Here is a 23,475-nt window from a genome sequence, read left to right as displayed (position 1 = left end):
CTAGTAAATTTTCATCACTTGTTCAGGGAAAAGCTGGCTGCTGCTCTGGGCATATCTCCTTCTCTGTTCAGTGCTGTGGCACTGAACAACAGTCTAGAATGACCCACTGGCTTCAGACTGGCTTACTTGAAATTCAGTGGAGTAATTTTCCATTCCTGAAGGTGTAAAAGACCTTTGGCTCTCTAAATTCAATTTGCTTTTCTAGTACCATGAGCAAAGGATGGCAGAGACAAGAAGCAGGTCAAATGCAAATTAAGCCAATTGAGATTAATGTACATGTTTATGTAGGTTAAACAATGATTGCAAATGAAACTTTTTGTTAAGTAGTTGGTTGAGTTTTTTCATTATTTTGAAGCGAGCTGAAGACAATATTAGCAATGTAGGTAAACACGGAAAAAGTGTTGCTGCACCACCATAAGTCCTAGGGATTTCCTTGGGAAGGATAATTAAAGCAGCATGCTTTGAACGCAGCTAATTAAGTAGCTGCCTTTTAAACTTTCAAGAAGGAGGGCCTGGCTGCGCCCTGAACTTCCGCGTGGCCCTTCTCTGCTCCATACTTTCCCTTGCCCTCCTCCCACAAATTAGTTTTAACCCTGATCAATTTGTGTATCCAATTTAGACCCCAGCTGCATGGAGAGGTGCACTGGCACAGCTGGGGATGGCATTTTGAGCCGTGGGGAGCTGAAACAACTGAGTTGGGAGGGGCAGGATTGCCTCAAGCCAGCCAGAAAAACATGAAAAACTGTAGCATAAGGTGTGCTTAAGTCTTCTAAAGATGGTAATTTTGTATGTATTAGGCATGCGACCATAACCTTGATCAAATTCTGCATGTTTTTTAACTTTTTTAATGTTATTTTTTAATATATGTTAACATTTATGTTTGCGAATGGACCAAGGAGGGGAAAAGTTGTCCCATATGTTAAAGCAAAGCTAATTCTGCTAATGCAGAAAAAAGCAAGATCCTTTAGAGACTGCATGAGGTGAGAAAAGACACTGTCAGCATAATTTGGGAATAGTGATTTACAGGTTTTTGTCCTCTGTGCCATCCCCTAAATGATATAAGCTGCTAAAAGTCCTACCAACAGAGCTTTTCCTCTACACCTCAATTTGTATCTTGCTTGTTTGGAGCATTTACTAGAGTAAATGTGTAGCTTCTTTCTCAAGATACCTTGGTATTTTCCAGGCTTCTCATGGCCAATCAGTGGCAATATGCCTGCTGCACAGTCAGGCCTGAGCTTGGCTGACATTGTTTGTCTCATACCTTCATTGATCCCTAAAATTACAATTAAAAGCCTTAAGACAAACATAATGTTCCTACTATGCTTGTTCTTCATATGTGAAATTGGTATATGCAATTTTGCTATTGTATCTAAAACAGTCTTAGTTTTTGACGATAACTATCATAAATCAGCTTTTTTGGAATGCTCTTGTTTTCTGTTTAATGGGAGAATGTATGTATAGGTCAGTAAAATGTTAAAATTCCTTTTTGAGAAGCTAGCCAATTTATTTTGACATGGTCAAGCTGATACTGGTGTCTTAACGTGATTTATGTTATTGCTCCTTATTAAAAATTTATAGTAGAGTGATTCAGAGATCCCAAGATGAACTGAGGGGAATTGTGCAGGGTGTGGTGTATAGCATAAATAAAGATACAATTTGTCCTGAAGACTTTATGATCGAAGGCCTGGCACAATTTCATCTTTTCTTCAGGTCTCCAATTACAAATGTCCACAGTCTGAGATTAGCTGTTGGCTGGGATTCCCATTCCTCGCTTACAAGTTACAAAGGGCGTTGAGCTGCAATTCTGTATGGTCAATGCATGGTGGTGGTCTTAAACGGGGTCTGCACGGAGTTGTCGGTGGTGGTAAAGGTCAGGATTTGATGTGAAGAGGAAGAACTTGATGGGTTTGGGCTATAAAAAGGTTTCGCTGCATGCTGCCATACACGAGATCGGTTGTTCGTGTAAACATTTGTAAAATCCAGCAGTTGCCTCCTGTCGATCATCTGGGTTGCCCACCATCGCAGCCTCTGACCCTCCAGCAAAACCCAGGAGGCAGCTGCTTTGGCCATGAGATTTCTCAGCATAATCAAACTGCCATAAATCAATAAAGCTTTTGATGTGCCCTGGGATCAATAAGAGTTTTCCCTGCTATCTAATGTCACACGTTGTACCAGTGACCGAGGAGGGCTCTTGCAGGTTGTCAGAAGTAGCCCTCGTTACTTCAACTGGTGCTTTCCAGGTTGGTGTAAATCAGTGGGATTTTAAGAAAAATTATTTACATTACAAACTTGGTTCTTCTACTCCATAACTCTATGTAGGTCTGCAGAAAGAGTGAAATTCTTTTCCCCCCTGCATCTGTGCAGTTCAGAAGAAGCCCAAGAAAAAAGTCACCAGAGGAAGTTGGAGGCTTCACATTGCAAGAAGGAGAGAAATAGTGTTGCAAAATGTGAAAGATTTTGACTGCAATCAGCTTTTCCAGTTACATGTTTTTTCTCACAGTTGAGTTCTTAGTTTATGTTGTAGAGGAACCCAGGTTTCATCTTTTTCGAAGGATTTAAGGAGATTTTTCAGCCATTGCTTGTGTATGTGGGGGGGTTTTGCGTTTGTGTACTTCCATGGCTTAATACGGATAAGTACTAAGAGAACGTAATCTCTTAATTTAGCGCTCAGTTGTCTAATGACTCGTGAAATATTTTTAGGTAACTTAGCCACAAGTGAATATATAGACAAGTCTTTTTTAAATAAAAAAAAAAAAATGCTTTTTTTTGTCTTGAAGTTGAAATATTTTGAAAAATACTATCTTACTTTTTCATTACCAAAATCCCAGATATCTCTGACACTAGATGAATTCAAAATACTGTCCTGTCCCATAACCCCATCCCTCTTGTGTTCTACTCTTCTCTCTTTGTACCATGAATAAGAGCTGGATCGTGAAAACCAAAAGCTGAAGCTGCTTTGGTGCTGTAGCATTTGCATTTCATCAGAATCCTTAAAACCAAAAAAGACAAGTGGTTATTCCTATCGAAAGCTGATATTTATGTCTTATGTCTTCATTTGTGGTTTTAAAGTAAAATCTAAATATATATTTGGGGCTTAAATTCCCTGAAATTATTTTGAGGGGTTCTCTGATTTAAGTAAGGTCGAACACAAATAACCTGAGTTTTGTTCTGCAAGTATAGTTTACTTGTATCCAGTTTTGATACTAACTCTGCAGGGTATCGGTTAGTGTCGGGAATGGATAAAGACGGGATATTAATACCCAGTAAGTGCTGAGATCACTGATGCATTCTTTGAAATATATAAATATTTGCTAATAATATTTGACTTTTGTTCCAAGCATCCAAATGGGTTTAACATGGGTGGGTAAACGCTGTCGTCTGTAAAAGGGGTAAGAAAACAGGGTCGGTGAGAACCAAAGTGCACTGCTGGTCCGGGAGAGCCCATCAGGGCTGCACTGGCCCAGGAGCCGGCCTGGTGAAGCGGGCTATGCTGCTGGGAGCTGCTCCGGAGTGCCTGAACCTTCCCATGGTCCCATGGTCTGCTGGCACGCCGGAGTTACGCACATGTTTGTGTGCTTTCAGCATCCAGAACTGCTGTTTAGAGATTATTTTAATAGGTATGTTCTTAATATACCTTTACAAGTGATTAAATTTGGATGCATAGTTTATTCTCTCTAATATCTAAGCTTCAAGGTGGCATCGGGAAAGAGCCGGTGCTTTTATCTTCATTTCAATTTGCCAAAAGAAGCAACTTCCAGAGAAGATTGAATTCTTGCAGGTGGAGCGCTCCTGCTGCTGCCTGTGAGTTGGTTGAAGGTGCATGAGCAAAGGGGCACTACGGCCATCGCTGTGCTGGCCGACTCTTCTGTGTTCAGATCCCTCTTCTTTGTAGAAGTCCTAAACGCTGTAAGGGAATACAGCTTCAGAAAGCTTTGCAACTTGAAAATCTGCAGCAATTCATGCTGCTCTGGACCTTACCAAATCCTCTGGAGCAGTGGAGGTGGGAGGGGGTTTTCTGAAAGCAGCGGGTGAATTTTTACTCTGGAGCAAAGGGGGAATGAGCGGAAAAGCGCTGAAGGGGGGGAAGTAATTTCATTTCCATTGTTGTCATTCAGTGCATCTGTTCTTGGTGGGAGAGCAGCTTTTCACATACGCCATAGAGAGAGATTTTCTTGTCCCTGGCAGCACCTCTACATCTCCTTAGCTTTTTGCTGCGGTGAGGACACTCTTCCTGGACAGCAGTCTTGCCTTTGGATAGAAGCAGGTTATTTAAGCTCGGTGTTCATATATTTTTGAGTGATCTCATATCCTGGTGTGAAATTTTAATTTAATGCTACTATAGAAAAACAGCTTAAACCAAGAGAAACTTACATTCTCATCATAGAGTTCATTTTTACTGTGCTTTTTCACGAACTTCAGTATAACATAGAAGATGAAAGAAAAACAAAGGAAAGGTGGGTGTGAGGTAGGACTGACATGCTTTTCAAGTCTAGTAAGTACAGAAGCTATTTACAGTTTAGCAAATAATATGTTAGCTGTTCTGGTGTTTTTACTCTATTTAAGGAGGTGCTTTTTTTTAAATTGCCTTGGAAGTAGTCCCCATCCACAAATTTCATGCCATTTCATAGCACCACTCACCCCGTGTACCCGAGCAGAGGTGACGACTATTGGCACTCTAAAGTGCAGCTTAATATCATTTCAAAATATATGCATACACTTACATATGTAAATAAAACTATCTGAGCAAAATATAACTCAGCTTTAAAACTGTTTCTGGTAAATTGCAGTGAATCAGGTACTTGTTAAAAATAACAAATAAATAAAAGGAGGAAATAAAACTACCACAAAGAAAAATTTCTTGCAAAGGAACAAATTTAGGGAAAGGGAAAAAACAAACCAGTGTGATATCTGTGGGTGACTGACCTCCTCTTAAAGCGAGGTTTTAGTGTCAAAATCTATTGTGTCTCTTTGAAGTTAGAAATTAATAGTTCGTATTTGCTTCTGTCATACTGTTAGAGATAACTGGTATAGCAAACTGTGTCCAGCAGTAAAAGAGAATTTATAGTGGATAATCAACATGTGACATGAATCCCCCTTTTCCGCTCTGACGTCTCAGTGCTTTCCTGTGTTTTTTGTGGTGCAGCCACCCCCTTCCTGGTGCAATGCAGGAGTACCTGTGTGCATCATTTCACCAACAAACTCTGAATTCCTCGTCTATTAACTTCTCTGTAAGCAGTTTGCTTGTGTGACTGGGTTTGTTCTGACTTGAATGTTTGTGTAAAGAGCAGTATAATCTCAAAATGTTCTTATTGTCTGCACAACCATAACAATATGCTGGTGAAACCAGAAAACATTGTTTTATGGAGCAAAGCAAAGAAGCGCCTACATTGCTGACTGCTTAAGGGTCATGGAATATAGCGATGGAAACAGCCCAGTTACATACAGCCTTTCCTCAGCACAGGAGGTTCGATACTGGGCAAGATGGACCTTGGATGTGAACTAGAGGTTGTGCTTTTGCGACTGGTTTTGTCTTCTATCAGCTTGTCACTGCATGATAGTAACTGGATAAGTCGCTCATCGAGAGTTCTCTCCGTCATTAAAAACAGTCACACAACAGTGAAGGAATACCAAAATGGGAATGATTAAAGTGTTTTGGTTTACAGGGTTAAGCATACAAGTTCATTTATGAGACTTAACACATGCAAATAGCATTTAAGGCCATGTGGTAGAGCATATTGGATACATCAAACCATCATTCTAGGCTTGGGGGTTTTTTTTCCCCCCACTGCTTGTGCTGCAAAGTGTTGGCAGGCTGGCCTGCAAATGTGGAGGTGCAGACTGCACCTGCTACAGGCTGGGTGCATGATAAGGAGCCTTCCTTAACAGAGAAGAAATGTCACGTCTTCAGTTAGAGGTAAAGGCATAGCCCTCACCTTTTGGGTGGTTGTCAGCAAGCCACTACGTTATCTCAGCATTTTGACAGTAGAAAGTAGCTGGCTCAGTTCTAGTCTACACTGAGTAAAGTGTGAGTTGCACAGCTTGAATATTTATGTTGACTTTAATATCACACTATATATTCGGGCAAAAGTAATGCTTTAGATTTAACACAGAAACACAAAACCAAGGTTCAAATACACTCAAGTTCTTATTTCTTAGGAAAAATATATACTGCAGCCACAGTCTCTTTAATGTGGTGTCTGAAAGGAGATGATGATTACTTCATTAGCTTACTCGGTTTAAAGCAGAAGGACTTAAATTAAATTTGTAGTGCTGGATTAGAATATTTGATTTGTAACCAGTTTGGGCTGTAGTATGACAAATTGTTTATGCCTGCATTGCTACTGGAAGAAGCGCTATTAGACACCCCCGTATTATCACCGTCTTTGTTTCAGAACAAACATTTGTGTAGATATGCAGCTAATTGGCTGGGGGAACTGATACAGCTGAAAACATATTAATTTTAAAAACCACAAAATTAAAACAAAAACTTCAACTCGGCCAACGAGTAGTTTGTCCTACCCATTCCACCATCAAACATCTGCTGGCATGCATCTGAAGAGGTGATACAAGGAGATAGATTGAATGGCTGGGAAGGCTGGGAGAAGGTGTGACTGCTTTATTTTTTAATGCAAATACTACTTTGTGTCAACTTAAGGGTATAGTTTGACAGTTTGACTTGAGTGCTAGTGTACATTACTGTATATTAGTAAAATCAATTAATATATTTTTGAACAAATGCTACCTATCTAGTGTAGCAGAAGTATTTTCAGCTCCACAAATTGTATGATTACTCAATTATATGTCATTACTAAAATTCATAGGAGGGAAGATAGACAGTCGACTTTCTAATGCCAGAAGACAGCAATGGTGACCCTCATCTCAGTCCATATTCTCCTGCATATTTTGCTGCCCCTCTTAACCATTCCCTCATATTCCTTAAGCGTGTTTCTTTCTGCCAGCTGATGGTGTCGGCTAAAGCCAAGGCTTTGATTCAGACTGGAACCTGCCTGTTTCATAGGGAGGCTGGAACTGAGATCAAGAGACACCCAGTTTGCTTCCAACAAGTCTCCTGGCAGACAGGATACCGGATGGGGGAAGGAGGAGCAGACTGTTCTTTAAAAAACAAGCAGGCGAGAAATCGCAAGAGCAGAATAACACAACATGCTCCTTAAAAAAAAAAAGAGAAAAGCTCAGATGCAGTACAGTCTAGCTCAAGTGCTCAGGCGTGAAATCAGTCGTACCAGTTAATGATGCGGTGCACACGCTGCTGGTTTGCAGTGCTGGAAGCTCTCAAACAGATGGATTGTACTGCATAGAGAAAATGGGGATGTCTGAAACCAGCCATAAAAAATCAGCATAAAAGGTAGGTTAATGATTCATTGCTAGGTGATCTAATGATTTGATCTCTTTTCTGATGCTCTGTCTTTCTCTCGTGGTGGTATTTTTATATACATTCTATTTATTATGAAAGATATAAATATGTCAAGTCGGTGCTTTCTGGGGTGTTCTTTGGCAGGATAAATTTTCCTTGCATTTGGTCTCTTGCTCTTTTTTATTTCCTTCAGTACTCCTAGCTTCTCTGACCTCATTATTATTTTTGAGCTGCTTTTGTGGTTTGACATTGAAAACAGTTATTCCAGCAAAAGCAGCACAGCATGTTACTTAGACTTTACAAAGTGTCAGATGGGGATGCTCAGGACTCAGTGTTGCAGCCTAAAGTCAACAGTTCCAAGTTCCTGGAATAAATTGGAAGATTTTGATAAATAGAACTTACTTCTAAGTAAAGAGATGCGTAGTCTCCTGACAGAGGTAGAATGTTCTACTTTCTCTGTGTAGCCCAGTTACGGGTATAAGATACAGAACAGAATATGGAGGCCAAACCCATGAGCTATATTAGGCATCAAAGGACAGGAGGACATGACCTGTTTTCTTTTGTAGCAGTATCAGAGGTCAGTTCAGCATGAACCAGGAGAGCATCACTAGACAGGGGAAGCAGAGTTAGATTAACAAGTTACCCTGTAGCAAGAGCTTTGGAGCCTCCTTGTTTTACAGATCACTAGAAGTATTTTTAGCAGAGATGGGGATTCTGTGTAACAAAAATGTATACATGCTGACTTGCTCTTCTTAGTTTCTTTTGCCCCCCATTGGAGTAGTTGAACCATAGGTGGGGAAACTGCTCTCCTGTAGACTCTGAATCTCTTTCTGGTGTGACAGCATATGCATGTTAGGCCAAAATACGGGCTAAAGTATGTGTCTCAGCTAAGAAAGAGTGATGGCTTTCACCAGGAAAAAAATCATATCCTACTTTAGGTTTGATTTCTCTGCGTGTGTTTGTTCTTTCTCACCAGTCTAGATATAGTGTCTTGTTGCTATAGGGGCATATGGTCTCTCATTTCCACCTGTGTCTCTGGGACCACTTATACTTACGCAGTATAACGTGCATAAGAAACATCAGCTAGTACTGCTCAGGAAGGTGATCTCTCCCTTTCTTGTAATTCATGGACATCATTGAAAGGGGTGGAAGCCAAAGGTAGCCTTGCAGTAAAGCTGATTTTTCTTTTAAGTGAAGGGGAGAGAATCCTTAATCACAATTCATAGCTTTTGAGATCTGTTTTTTCTGCAAATACTTACTTCTATGTCATTGCCAGTCCTGTGCTGAGAAGGAGGTACAGATTTCTAGATCCCAAAAAGCTGAGCGCTTTTTTAGCAAGTGTCCCTTTAAAAAACAAAAAAAAAAAATCAGTGTAAGATGCAAATAAATAATAAAAAGAATGGCTGATTTGTTTGAAAATGTTCCAGCCGAACAGTAGGGGTTACATGAGAGTCAGCCTGGGCCCAACAGAGCAGGCATTGAACCAGACCTAATAAGAACAACTGGACCCAATACCCATATTATGTTCAGTAATGGAGGTTTTTTTGTAGTACAAGGACTTTAATGTTGTAATCTTAATGGCTAGAGGTAACTAACCAGTCTGAAAGGAAAGAGGAAAAAATGAAGTCCAAAGCAATTAGAAAAATCTCTTGCAGATTTTAGGTATTGCCAGCCCCATTTGTGCCTTTTACAGATGAATGGGCTTTTCTGTCACTGTAAGAATGAATTGTAAAGTAACAGACTTGAACTAATTATGTCCTGTAAACCTATAATAATAACAGTAAAGGTTTTTTGAAGTTCAGACATGCGTGTAGTTGCTCCAGCCAACCAAGTGGATCAGCACTTGCCACTTGGGGTTAACGGGATTCAGGATCATTTTAGGAAAAACAGCTGGATAAGGCAACTCCTGGGAAAAAGTAACTGAAGAGCAGGAGTCACAACTGGTTGCCAATGCAAGTAATTTTCTTGCCATCTGCATTTCTAGACTGCTCTTAGTTACCAGCAGGTGCTGGGAGGTGTCTGTTCTGACTCAGATGGAGGTATTTACCCCAATGCGGATGGAGAACAGTGTAGGCTGAGAGGTCTGGTCTTAGGCTCTATGTACCTTGTCGCATTTGGAGAGTGGGCTTATGGTCTTGCATCTTCTCATGATGTTTTTTTTCTTTTGCTTCTTAAACCCCGCCGTTTTTTGGAGAGAGGGAGGGGAGACATAATATGTGGTTACATTTATAAAGGTATCTCTTCTAACCTGAACAGAGGGAAGCTGAACTATGATCATATCCTCAAATGCTGTCCCAAGAGGTTTATCCTTCTGCTTGAATCCTCCCAGCTGGAAAAGACAATAGTTCATTCTTTAGAAAAGCTTCAGCTCCTTTTATACTTCTAGACTTTTTGCAAACTCCCACTTCCTTGATGCAAGCCCCTTGCCTTCTCCCCAGCATCCCCACATTGACTGCATGTAGCAGGCTTCCCAGTGGTCAGTCAGCAAAAGCTGAATGAACTTGGACTGTGCACAAGCAGCAAATGCAAAACTCACAGGTATGCTTCCACATCCTCCGTAACGCAGCCATCAGAGTTCACAGAGCTTGCCTCCAGGATGCAAATTTTATGTCCCGGAATGTGGTATGTTCATCCAGCATGCCAGGTACCTCCTGGAAGCTCTGTGCCTGCAGCTGGATAATGTTGCATCCCAGAACGTGTTTTCTCCCTCAAAAAAATAAAAAAAGAGGGTGTAAATAACAAAAGCAATTACAACTTGTAGTGATTGTTTTTAAGAAGACTGTTAGTTGTATTTCATCTCAATCCCAAATTTTATCTTAATCTGTAATGTACAAGAAAATCATAGGCGCTTATCTGCTTATGCTTTCCTGCCTCTGTAGGTAATATCTGTCTTGTTTTCTGTCTGCAGTTTCGTACTTGGTAGCAGGGCTGCAGTGCCCCAGGATTTCATCCTTGCGCTCTCCCTTGCAGTGTGCCAGCAAAGCTCTTTGGGCGTCAGTGTGGGAAACTGGATGAAAACCAATTTACATCCTCTTGCCAGCCTGGTTGGTGGCATGGTTGCAGCAAAGGATGCAGTGCAAGGACTGAAAGGGCTTGTCGCAGGCAGGAGGAGAGTGTGAGTTGCTGAAGCTGGTCTTAACAGGGCTTCCAGATGTTTCATCTGGAAAATACATGAGGTTATAGTTGGAAGAGTTCAGATGCTCCACGACAGTTCACTGTTCACAGAATACCTCAAACAGTAGTTGCGCTGACCCAAAAGAGGGATTGGTGAACTATGCAAGGACTGGAGCAAGGACACTTTAAACCACTGAATGTCAAACTACACTGTTCAGTACTGCTCGACAACTCTCATTCCTTCATGTTTGGCTTTTTTTTCTCTGAAGATGTCAATTATTTACATACCAGATACATTTGCATGCAAATATTTTTATATTAAATATATTATTGAACGTAGATATTTGCATGTTAAAATGTATTTTCATAATACGCTATCTCTTCCTTCAAACCTGCCTCCTCTTTGTTCCTCAAACCTGAGAAAACGTCCCTCTTCAGTACCCATTTGAGGAACACTGTTCCCGAGTGTGTTTCTTAGCCTGATTCTTTATATGAAAATTCAGGTGTCTGCTTTTTTGCTTTTGATCCAGCTCTGTTTGTGTTTACAACTGCTTATCAGGTTTTTTAATCAGGTTTTAAGCGTAGCTTTCTAGACATGAAAGGGTTTGGGTTTTTTCCTAGTGTAATGAGCTTCAGTGAGAATCTTTGCATACAATTGCACACAAGAGGAGAAAAGCTAAAACTCAGCTATTTGCAGTGGATGCAACCTCAATCCTGCACACCCCAGCATACAACGTTCTCTGCAGTTCCCTCTGTGTCTCCGACTGTCTCCTGAAAGTACATGCACCAGCCTGTACTCTGTGGAGATCCCCTGGCAGTCTTTGAGCAGCCTGGCATCTCGGCTTCAAGCTGGGGTTATGAGATGCTTCGGAAATGCTGTAATTGAGGAATGTCTTCATTCAAGTTGGAGATGAGCTCTGAGCGGATGTTAAACAGAGGCCCCGTCTTCTGGGTGTGTTTGGTTGAACATGTCAGGAAGGAGAGCTCTATAAAAACCTTGGGGGGAGGGTGATGAGTGTGATGTAAAATGATACAGGAAAGTTTGTCTTAAAATATATTATGGTCATTTCGAATGCCATAATTTTCAATTGTGTGCCGTTGGTTTTTTATTTGAACTTGGATAGAGATGGTTGTGCACTACCAGCAAACTCATTAATGGTTTCTAAACACTTTTGTAGAATTTTTCCTTGGTTTTCTGATTATTATAATTATTCCCTTGTTCTCCTTTCATTTTAGATGTTGTTCTGCAGAGATTACTTGTGCTCAGACTTGAAGTTATATTCAATGCCTTCCTTTTAATGGTTAATCATTCTTCCCTCTTTTTCATTTGTTTCAGGTGAAGCCTACCATTGTCAGTGTTGAAGCATGAGTACTGATGCCAGTCAGGTGGTGATCACCTCTCCTCCCCCAGCCACAATGCCTCACAAAGAGCGGTACTTCGATCGCATCAATGAGAATGACCCGGAGTATATTCGGGAGAGAAACATGTCTCCTGACCTAAGACAGGACTTCAATATGATGGAGCAAAGGAAGAGGGTCACTCAGATACTGCAGAGCCCTGTGAGTAGGATTAAGGGGGGATGGTAGTCAAAGAGTGTTATTTTCTGAGATTCCTGATTAACTTTTTGAGACTTAAAAAAGGAAATCCACGTCACAGCTTGCTGGAATAACTCTGGGCCGTCTTCTAAGAAGAGTCACCGAACAGATTATCCAGCATTTTGTTTGCAGTTTTTTTATCTGTGAACAAGCAGCCTTTATTGTGTTGGTTTTGCTCCTGATGCTTTTATATTCTTATGCTTCATTGCACTATTACAAAAAGATCTGGCTGGCTGCAGGGTACTTAATTAAAACTTAGGGGCTGGGAAGAAAGTGAAGGAGTCACCGGTCAAATGGGAAGAAATTAGGGCACTATGTGGTGTTCTGCTTTCTGGGTTTGAATATTAACCTATCATTTGCATCAGGAATGCTTTAATTAACATTTTAAATTGGGTTAAGTTTGTTTAAAAGCCAGACTATATGTTCTTTTCATGTCCGTGGGGGTAATCATACCCATACTTGGCCATATTAGCACTCATCTACTGGTTGTGTAAGTTCAGTACTTGTGTAGGCTACGTATAAAACTATTAAATCTATTGAACCACTCTCGTATTAGTTTGAATTTATATTTTAAACATGCATTCTTTGAGTTTAATCTGATGAATACATTGGAGAATAATACTGTTGCCTTGAGTATTTTGAAGCCACAGGGAGTGAGTAAGGCCTGTGTGAGGGTGAGCCATTGTGGGTGTTGGGTTGTAATGCGAGTAATGAGGATAATGGGACTGGGAAGGGGTTAAGCACCTTTACAGATCCTTCTCTCTTCCTCTGTAAGTTGGGGTGCTTCTTCTGTAATTTTTTTTGAAGCTTTTCCATATGTAATGAGATTGCAAACAGCTGTTAGTAATCACCCTATTATAGTCATCCATGAATAACAGGATTGTTTGGTAAAGTGTTGTCGTGGAGTGCCTCTTGGATCTGTGTGTTGCTCTGAGTATAATGTGAACCTGTTGACTAAGGAATTTATTACTTTCAAGTCAATTTGTGCAAGCTCAGTTTTGCAGCCAAGCTCTTTTATGAAGAAAATACTCTAAGGAGGTATTGCATAATGCTTTAATCATGATAATTTTATGTTAAACACTCAATTGTAAAATGTGATCGGAGTCTGCTCCTTCCTGTTAAAATATTCACATTATGAGTAGCCAGGACTCACAGCAAAGACTAGAAATTTAGCCTAACAGATAAAAATAAGTTAGACACCTTGTTTGGGTTTGTATGTGTGTTATTTTCTAGTCCTTTCAATGGCCGTGTCGAATCTGATGAGTGTAACTATTTCCTTAACATTTTGGGGGGACCTTTTGCCAAATCTGCCAAACGTAACAAATGTCCCTGCAGTGTCAGCATGCAGATTTTAGGAAGGGGGATGAAGAGGGGCAACCCCTGTGTCTAGGTAACCATTTTAACAGAAGGTTGGAGGACAAAGAGCCTCTGGGCTGGGCTGCTTTAGTGTCCTGCCATAAGAGAAGTTGAGCCCAGCACTCTTTCGAAAGTGACTGTTCGGAGCTGCCAGTAAGTTGCAAGTTTTTGTTGTGTAAGGGAACAGTTGTCCAAATACATGGCCTGCTCAGCTCTTGGCACCTACCAGGGAGAAATGTGGATGTGGGAGCTGGGTGAATGATCAGGCATGAAGAGGAGGTGTCTGAGCTACCAGTTCCCGTCACTTAAGTATCTCCTTTTATTGTCTCTTTTCTTGAAGTAGAGAATTTAGGGGAACCCTGTTCTGAATTCTTGTGTGAGGAAATAAAAGCATTTTTAATACAATATCTGTGACTGAATGTCCATCAAGCAAATTTCATAACTGATTTGGGGATAGAAACTGCATTATTACTTCCAGGTTCCAGCTGTGATGTGCCACAGTGTTCCTGAGAGTCAGGGCTGAAAAAGATTACCTTGTCTCCTGCTGAATGTAGTATTTGTTACAAAAGGGCCAGAAAGCATTTTCCTGTCACCAGTCTGTGTAACACAGGCTCAGGATTGAATTAGTAAGTATTATGCATAATGTTTGTGTTGTATAGCTGCAGAATTAACATTGCATAGAGCTTTGTTGCCTCTCTGGTTTATTCCAGTCGACAAGGAAGAAGTAGGTTGAAGGTGTTTGGAAGAAGAGGAAGAGAGATTATCAGACACATTTTAAAGAAGAGCTTGCTGGCTGATAAATCTTCACCCAGTCTCAGATATATGTATTCATATCTTCACCCAGTCTTTCTGTATGCATTCAGATCAGAGAAATAGTCATTGACTCATCTTCTGGCAGGTATTAGTAAATATGAAGTATATGTAGCAAGGATAATACCTTTCTTAAAAATAGATGGGCATGTATGGACTTGGTGAGCTTGTTTGAACATGTGCTTTTTCTGAGCAGAGGATTATGATGTGAAACTAAAGGGTTAATCGCTGTCATATACTAGGAAGTTTAGGTACTGATTTAATCTGTTTTATTAACAAGCTTTTTTCTTTCTTTCAAGTAGGAAAATCTAAATCATTTAGCAAGAAAATAAATTAGAGAATATATTTCAGGTATATATTGTGCAATGCATGTTACTGAAAGGGGCTACAGCCCTGACCAGACATCTTCAGACATCAAACTGCTGCATCTCTCTGATGTGCTGTTTGATGCACGTATTGATGTACAATCTGACTACTCCTCTCTGATGTGCAATTTCCCTTTCCTAAATTAAATAATTTAAAAGCTACTGAAAAGCCATTCCCATTGCCTCTGATGCTTGCTAATGTCTTAGAGTCTGTTCATAATAAGTCTTAAAAAAATTATAGGAGTTTTATGACCGCTGCCCATGAAGAATATCCTGACATTATAAGTGAATTCTCAGACATGTTTGCTTAATGCTGCCTGTAACCCATGAGCATCTGACAGCCTGGAGAATCTGATAGGACCTGCATGTTTGTTGTTCTGTGTCTGTTAGAAAGGTGGAAAGTAATTAAGATCAGCTGGGCCAGAGCAGCCTGATAGCATCCAGAGGTACTGCTGGCCGATCTTTAAGATAAAGCTTTTTAAGTTTATTTCAGTAAAGTCTACAAGTTCAGAAGGTTCAGGTACTGTGTCATTATTTTTAAAGGAAAGGTACTACATTTATGCAGTGGACCAATTTTATTGCTTTACATTGGATCTGAGATAACTGTAGTATATATCCAAAATTTGAAAAGATGGGGGAATTTTTCAGATTTTGCAACTTAACTCTAAATTAAAAACAGTTTTGTCTTTTTATATGCTAAACAAACATATATTGCTTGTTACACGGAGTAACTATGTCTTTCAAAGAGTAAACATTTATTTGCTGTATCATCAAACCCCTTATTTCAGTTAAGGTATGCAAGTCTTCCTGGCCTTCATTTCCTTCTGGCATTTCTCTGGTGCCTTCACCATGGCAACCAGAAGCTTCAAAAACACTTAAAAAAAAAAAGAAAAAGCAATGGCTGCACAGTTGTCATGTGGAGACTGAACAGTCAGTTCAGCCTTGAGGAGCTGCATGAATGTGCAGCAGGGAGAAACTCCCTCCAGCCTCCTGGAGCAGCCAGGGAAGGTGTCGGGTGTTTCTGCGGGCAGGCAGCAGTGCCAGGCTGCTTCCAGTGACATGAGACCATGTGAAACAATTGTCTAACCAGCAGGACAGCTAACTACAGGCTTTAGCTAACAGCACTCCCCGGTTCAAGAAGGACAGGGAACTGCTGGAGAGGGTACAGCAAAGGGCTACAAAGATGATTAGGGGATTGGAACACCTCTCTTACGAAGAAAGGCTGAGGGATTTGGGTTCTTCAGTCTGGAAAAAAGACAACTGAGGAGGGGACCTTATCAACACGTATAAATACTTAAAGGGTGGGTGTCAGGAGGATGGGGCCAGGATCTTTTCAGTGGTGCCCAGCGACAGGACAAGAGGTAACAGGCACAAACTGGAACATAGGAAGTTCCACCTAAACACGAGGAACTTCTTTACTCTGAGGGTGGCAGAGCACTGGAACAGGCTGCCCAGAGAGGTGGTGGAGTCTCCGTCTCTGGAGACATTCAAAACCCGCCTGGACGCATTCCTGTGCAACCTGCTCTGGCAGGGGGGTTGGACTAGATGATCTCCAGAGGTCCCTTCCAACCCTACCATTCTGTGATTCTGTGACTGTGTGTGTAACTTGACAGGAAATTAGGACCGCTGCTTAAACTGCATCGAGGGGAGTGCCTTACATCCACTTTGTATCACTGTATTTGAATAAAAGCTACCAGTCAGAGTGGAAATGGGGAGAGGATGCATTCACTTATTTACTTAAGACATACTGTTACATGAAATATATTTCATTATTTTTACTGATGTAAGAAAAAGTTGGAGTAGTCAAATTTGTGTATAAAGTGATGAGTTGAACAGATGAAATATGTAAACATAAAAATGCCCGCATATTGGAATTTAAATGCCTGGTTTATGTTTTGAATTTACCAGGGAAAGTTTTGTGCAGCTTGTCGAGACCTATTGAGTGTGTACTTGCCAATTTTGCATACAAAACACCCAGTTATTTGCAGCTTGCTTGATTTTAAGTTGAGTGCTCTGCTGACAGGATCTCATCATGCTTTGCTTTAATTTCACGTTGGATGTAGAGAGCGCACGCACGATCCATGTGGCTCTGCAGGGCGTTCGGGGCGATTCTGGCTCAGCGGTGCCATTACATGAGGGCACTAGTTCAGGTCTAGCCATCTGGATTGCAAAGTCAGGGGGTTTTTTATGCTGAGGTTAAAAATGTACTTCTCTCCCGTGCCTCTCTTCCTTCCTGCCTTTTACATGCACACACGCCTCTGCCTCCCACGCCGGCGGCTGGTCTTGCCCAAAAAAGTGGGGAGATAACAGTCCTGCTTAGCAACTCCTCTATTCAGAGGTCTGCCTTAGCATGCAGGCAGATTTTTCTTCTCAAAAACAAGCAAACCCACCCACACTTGAATTTTTTTTTCTGGCTACGTTATTTTCAAACCACCAGGACAGAGATGAAGGATGGTTTGATTTATTTTTTTCCCCAGCTTTTGCAATTGTCTAGCTTACTTTATTTTGTATTGAGTGAACATGCAGTATTTTCCCTTTTGGGGCAGTTTATTTTCTTAAAATATCAAAGTCCTTTCAGTTCCTCGCATGTTTCAGCTTCCACTGCTCTTTCCCCACAAGTTCAAAAGCCTTTCAGATCCTTCAGGAGCATCACCCTTTGGCCAGGAAGGGCTTGCAACCTCATATATCCCCTGGGGACCTCCTCACTGGGCAGGCCTCTCGCATTGCAGCTCCCTCCTCTGGCTTCCGTCTTCTCTGACATCTTCATGACTTCTTCAAGGGAGTCATGACCCTCCTCTCATCACAAAGGCTTTTTTCATGGCATGCTTTCGTCATACGACCTGTGAACATTTCATTCACAGGGGAGATGAGCTCAACTTGGCACATCATTTAAGACACTTTGGAAAAGGTCTCTTAAAAATCCCTTCAAGATCCCCTCTGAGCCATGACAATATCCCACTGAGCCTGGGGCAGGCCGGGCAAGTTCAGTGTTTTAAGTGAGGGGGGATGTGTGCTCAGGGTAGTGCTGTGTTAATTCAAGGCCAGCCACTAGATCTCTATGAGAAAAACCAAGTAATCCCATTGCCGTAATTCCATTTCTGTAGCTGCGATGGTGCAGGGTCAGTTCATATCCGTGTTCTGATGCATACCAGCACAGCAAGAGCGCTTGAGGGTTTTGTGCTGTTCCCTGCTTTTTTATGTTAAAAATGAAAGTTACCATTAACTCCTTTCTTATTTCCATATTGCTGCTTTCCATTGAGTTTGAACTGTTGTTTTCATTAGATATTAATGCCAACAGTTTCCAAATTTAATTATTTTTTGTTGTTGTTCCCCCATACGTATTTCTAATCTTCCTGCTGGTTGTTGAACTGTTTGGGTTTGGGTTTTTGTCATTTCGGAGACTGTCTGCAGATCCTGTTGTGCTTTTGGCACCAGGTTCTTTAAATTATTCAAATCATTCAACAATCGGATCCATTCTCCTTTGCCTGATAACTTTCCTATGGTCCTTTATGTATTTGAAGTTATTCATTGCAAATAATTCTCTGAATTAATTCTGTAGGAAAGTGATAGGGAGATAGAAAATAAAATGCATTGTAAAGAAATCCACCATTTTTCTTTCATTCACTAGCCTTGTAAATTCTGTCCGATGAAGGCATCAAGAGTTGGTCTGGTGAGAGCAGCAAGAGGGGTTTCCATTGCAGTACAAGTAATGAATAACAATTAAAAGGACTTACTTAGCTGTATTCTTTTTTAAGTCTTGGTTTTTGTTTTTTTTTTGCTGTTAAATAATCTTTTAGTTTAGTACAAGCTCTTAACAGTGCCTGGAAAGTCATGCCTGATGACTTTCCTCCCTGGCTGCAGGAGCACATGCATCCAGAATGCCCTGCAAGAGCTCTGCCCGTAGTCTGTCCTGGGGGCTCCCACCCTCCCTACTTCTGCGCTTACTGAAAAAACAGTTAATTATGCTCAGAAATACGTAAGACCCCTGACAAACTGAAATACGACTTCTTCTACCATTTGAAATTTCAGTGGTTATATTCCGTCTAGCAAGATGCATAGCATGGCTTTACTCCACAAGAAAACATGAAGGAGGGACGCAGACCCCACATTCCCAGCAGCAGTTGTGTGAGCGTGGGGATTGCTGGTGCTGGGACTTCGGGAGCTGGTTGTGCTGAAGCTGGGCTTTGCAAAGGAGTTCAGTGCTTCAGGTTTTGCTTTAATCATAGGGTATCTTGAGGCTGCTTATCGCAGGAGGAAACACAGCTTCAGCTCACGGAGAGGAAGGCTGGTGTGTACCAGGTTAGAGGAGCTGGAAAAACTGGCACAGGCTGAGCCCTGTATGGGACCAGCTTGCTGTCAATCGAGTCACTGAATCCAGCCCAGATACCCACACGCTTCACTGCAAGTGAAGAGCTTATTATAACTTTACCTAATTCCCCATATTTAATACAGTGTCTATTTCTTTCTGTCTTAATGCAGAAGCTCCCTGTTTTTTTTTCTTTCACGGTGTTAACAAACACTTTCTGTGACTTATCTTCTCCCCGCCAGCCTTAACTCACTGGCGGTTTTTTTTGTGGCCAGCTCCACCCTTTTCCACTTAGGGCACCCGTTGTTTGTATCTAAACCAGCCTGTTACGAAGCCACATTGGCTGTTTCAGTGAAGGTCTTCCTCTCCGTAGGCAGCTGCGTTTACAGCACAGGACTTAAAATTAACGTCTCTTCGCTCTCAAGGACAAAATATCAGTTAAGTTTTTGAAACTTTTCTTCAGTGGTGGTGATTTGGCTTAGAGACTTTTTGTGGGCACATTTATATGTAGACGAGTTGAATTAGACCCTTTTTAAAAATGGATTTAAGGTATATAAACTGATCAAAAAAGGGCAAAAGTGAAAATGGGTAAAGGGGTTTCTTGTGTTGTTCTGCAGCTCTTAGGCTAACAGCAGTGCTGCTATTAAACATAGAGACCTCATGTTTTCTGTCTACTTTCCTGTGGATTGACAAACTGTTTGGACCTTACTGTAATTAGTCCTGATGTGAGCTCATGCTTTCTCCTCTTAAAGGTTTGCAATGGTGTGGAGTATTTGTAGGTGACCTGTATACCATTGTTTTCTCTATTTACAGTGAAAATTTTTTTCTTGTTATTTTATTTCTAATTCTTTTGAGTGGATAAGGAGTACGTGGAGAAATCAGTGGTCAACAAACAAGAAACAGCATAGAAAGATAGTCAAAATACTTATGAGCCTGCATACTTCTTAACATCCTCAAAGAGCTGCCTACCAAGATGAAGAGATTAATACCATCATTTTCTAGCAACCCTGATATTCTGTGCTACATATAGAGGTGTATTCATGTAAAATAGGTTATTCTAATAAGTTAGTTATTCTAGTTTTGCTGCTTGTGTGGACTGAAAAATACCAGTTGTCAACTGGTACATGCAAATGTTGCTTTGATTCTTAAAAGCCCCAATTTATGCTGTCAGCTCACACTTAGACTTCCTTCTGAATGAAAATGGAAGTAAATGAGTCAGAACTGAGGCTTGTAACTTCACTCTTGAGTTTCAGAGAGCCCTTGCAGCTCTACGTTTAGAGATTTTTGCATGTAAACTGCTTGAGTTTGTGATGAGCATTTGAAAGATGATTGCAAATATTTCTGGAGAAGTAATTTTGTAATATTAGAAAGACGTTGACCTAATCATGCAGCTAATGACTCTATCAAGTTCTGTTCTGCAGGCTGCAGTACAATGTAAGGCTGGCTAAGCTGGTGTAAAAGAGCTGGCTGGAGGTTTAGAAATAGTTAGAAAGCTTAGAAACAGTGAAGTTCTAGAAACAGTTTTAGGGACAGGCTGAGCTGCCCTGTATGTTTTTACTGGTGAGTTGTGGGGAAATTCATGTCTCAGTGCAGGTAATGGAGTGGCCATTCAGAATGTGGATGAGATGGAGGTGGAGCGGCCAGGTACCACCAGCTCAGGGCAGTCAGGTCAGCAGCTGGCGGGCTTGGCCGTGCAGGGGATGCTTTGGTTCATGATGTAAATGCAAAACTGTGTTTTCTTCTGGCCTAACTTAGTGTACTTCAGCTCACTGCAGTTTTGAAGAGAACAAGCTCAGTCCAAAGTAGTCAAAGGGGAGTTTGCAGCCTGCTGCATACTGAGGTCAGGATATTCGCTTAGGTGTCTGTCTGCTGCCAGGTGAATAAAAGTTCTACTCAGCATCCTTCTAGTTGTGCATCTTGTCTGACATGTTTCTCTACCTCCTTACCAATAGCTGCCATGGGCCCAGTTTTCATACCACGGGCTGTTTTCTATGCAAACTTTCAGCAGGATGCTTGAAGTGCTGTTCCGGCACAAACAATGGGGGACACTGGTGCTTGGCCGGGGAGGTGAACTCTCTGAAGGCAGAAGGATGCTTGTGCAAACAGGAAACAATTCTCAGCTACGGTGGCGTCGGTTATCCAGGCAGCAGCTTTGCTGTAGCACTGGTGCAGGCACAGGCAGGGTGGCCGGGTCCAGAAGTGGTGCAGCTGTGTTGATGGGGCAACTGTGTTGATGGGTAGCAGCCATGAGGTGCTCTGCTTCTCGCTTTGGGACTCGGTACCCCACTGTAAAAAGTCTCTGTTCTTACTGTATCATCGTATGTCTAAAGTTTGTGTTTTAAAAGAATATGAAAAACCAAAAACACATGTACCCAAAGAGCTGTTTAAATCCCAGAGCTGAAACTTTATTGAGCAATGCTGAGCATACAGCTGAATAACATAATTTTTCATTCATCTGACAGTACGGCTTTTTTTTTTGTCAGCATTTTCTTGTCAAATACTACATCTGAAATTACTAGTGACCTTTCTGCTTGAAAAATATCTGCTTTGTGCCAGAGCAGAGTCTTTGTCATCTTTTTGAAAACATCTCTCTCAAGCGTGACTTTTACTTGGTCACTTATGGGCAGTTGCAGTGTAATGCTATGTATATACTGCAGTCTTGTGAATTAACGCAAAACCAAACTGCTTGGTTTCCAGGCTGCAGTTAGGTTTTTCAGAAGCAGATTCCTGCTGCTGAATGGGTCAGATCCCATCCCAAAATCGGAACCCTGCATGGTAGTGGTTTTACAAAAAACAATGCTGTACAGTGAAAGCTCCTATACAAATAATTCATGTAATGGCTAATATTTAAGGTAAATTGTTGTCCAGAAGTAGGTGATGCCCTTCACGTGAGCCCATCAGGAATGGAGGAAGGTTGTATTAGCACATGTGGGATGGTTATCTAAGGACATACAGGTCTGAGTTTTAAAGGTCTGTAGCAGTGAAGAAAAAGTATTGAAATATTCATAAATATGTATGGAGGAATGCGCGTGAGTCATGTGCATGACACACTGAAGGCTGCAGTCTGCTAGAAAACATTGTTGCGCACTGGCACGTGGATAAATTGCGTATTTTATGCACTTCATCCATATCCTCACCTCTGTTTTACAGCTCATCCCAAACTGCCATATTTGCTGCTTGCCCTGGCTCTTTCCTATCTTTTGTTATTTCTGAAGTAATTTTTAAGGAAAGCTTGTTGTTTGGTTTAAGAAAATTGTTGGTACAACACTAAATCTGCATTTGTAGTAGCCTTAGCAAGTATATAATAAACTACTGTTAGCATCAGAGAGCAAAACTAAGCTCAGAACAATAAAAACAGCATGATCAGAAAGCAGAAGAATTAAAAATACAATAAGAAATAAACCAAAAACTCTTTCTGTCAAAAATTGCCTAAAATGTATTACACTACCTTTTTTCACCTGTACAAGTAACATTACTCGTACAGGTTTAAAAAAAAAAAGTCTGAATATGACTAATAAGAGATTATTGTGAATGTTTTTGCAGATCCTTTTTATAGTCCTTGTTGAATTGAAGTGAGAGTGATTTAATGTTGTAGAGATAACCGTTTTTCTCCATCTCCTCCCAAGGAAATACTTCCATAAATTTCATGAATTCTGTCTTCCACATGGCCCCCAGGAGACTACAAATGTGCTGTTTCCTTATATACAGATTGTAAACAAGAGTGGAAGAGCAGTTCAGCCTTGCAGAGTGTGAAATGGCAGAGCTTTCTTGCAGGGGGCCTCTTTCAGGAATATTTGAGAAGTAATTTAATATCTTGGAATGACAGAATTTGGAAGTAAGTGTTAGTAGAGTTTGTTGATGAACTATATTGGCCAGTCGTTGTCTCTGCAATTTTAATAGATCATGGTAACAGAAGGAGAAAGTGCTGTAAAACCATAGCCTCATGGTGAACCATTAGCGGAAAACTGAGCTGGTGCTGGGATGGCTGGTGCTTGAACGTCTGTTTCATGTGTTTGAGGGGTTTTTAGGGCGGGGGGGAAGCATTCTGTAATGTGAGGGATATGATGTGCAAAGGGCCAAGGATGTACCTCTGTTGTTATCTTACATCTCCCAGACTTTCAAACAGGTTGGTAGAACATAAGGTTTGGAACTTGGCTCATTTTTCTATGCACTTGTGAACTGTTTGACCACCAAAATGCTTTCTTCTAGTTACGTGAAAAATCCTTATGTCTTCTACAGGGGATTGTATAAATCATGTGCATCTGAACTTCATTCAGAACCACTTTGGTTGTAGTGAGAGATGCCCAGATTTAGGTACTAACCAACCTCAAGCATTTAATCTGGGCTCTCAGTGATGATGAATCATCAATTTCCTGGATTTTCAGATTGTGATTTTTCTGTGTATCTCTCATTAAACACCCTGTGCTGCACTTGAATAGTCACTGGGCATTGTGCTTGGAGTATGTAAGAAGCTACTTACTGCCCCAGTACTCTGCAAAGGGGGCTCTGGGCCTCTCAAAATGAATGTCCCAAATGGGTGGAAACATCTGAACTCA

General features: G+C 41.1%; 1 protein-coding gene across 8 annotated transcripts in view; it reads left to right on the top strand.

Annotated features, from left to right (window-relative positions):
* ADD3 (adducin 3) overlaps positions 1-23,475 on the top strand; it is a 101,089-nt gene that overhangs the window by 61,279 nt on the left and 16,335 nt on the right. For 7 of the 8 annotated variants that reach the window (XM_063337634.1, XM_063337639.1, XM_063337631.1 and 4 more), the window contains one exon: positions 11,823-12,046. In XM_063337634.1, coding sequence (XP_063193704.1) covers positions 11,852-12,046 — 195 coding nt within the window. In that variant the 5' untranslated portion in view covers positions 11,823-11,851. Of the gene's footprint in view, positions 1-7,113; positions 7,364-11,822; positions 12,047-23,475 lie in introns of those variants that run through there. The other variant, XM_063337635.1, reaches the window with a different exon arrangement.

The sequence above is a fragment of the Chroicocephalus ridibundus genome, chromosome 6, assembly GCF_963924245.1.
Source record: "Chroicocephalus ridibundus chromosome 6, bChrRid1.1, whole genome shotgun sequence".
Lineage (NCBI taxonomy): Eukaryota > Metazoa > Chordata > Aves > Charadriiformes > Laridae > Chroicocephalus > Chroicocephalus ridibundus.
Note: the sequence above shows the minus strand (reverse complement) of the source record. Positions and strands in the feature narration are given on the sequence as shown.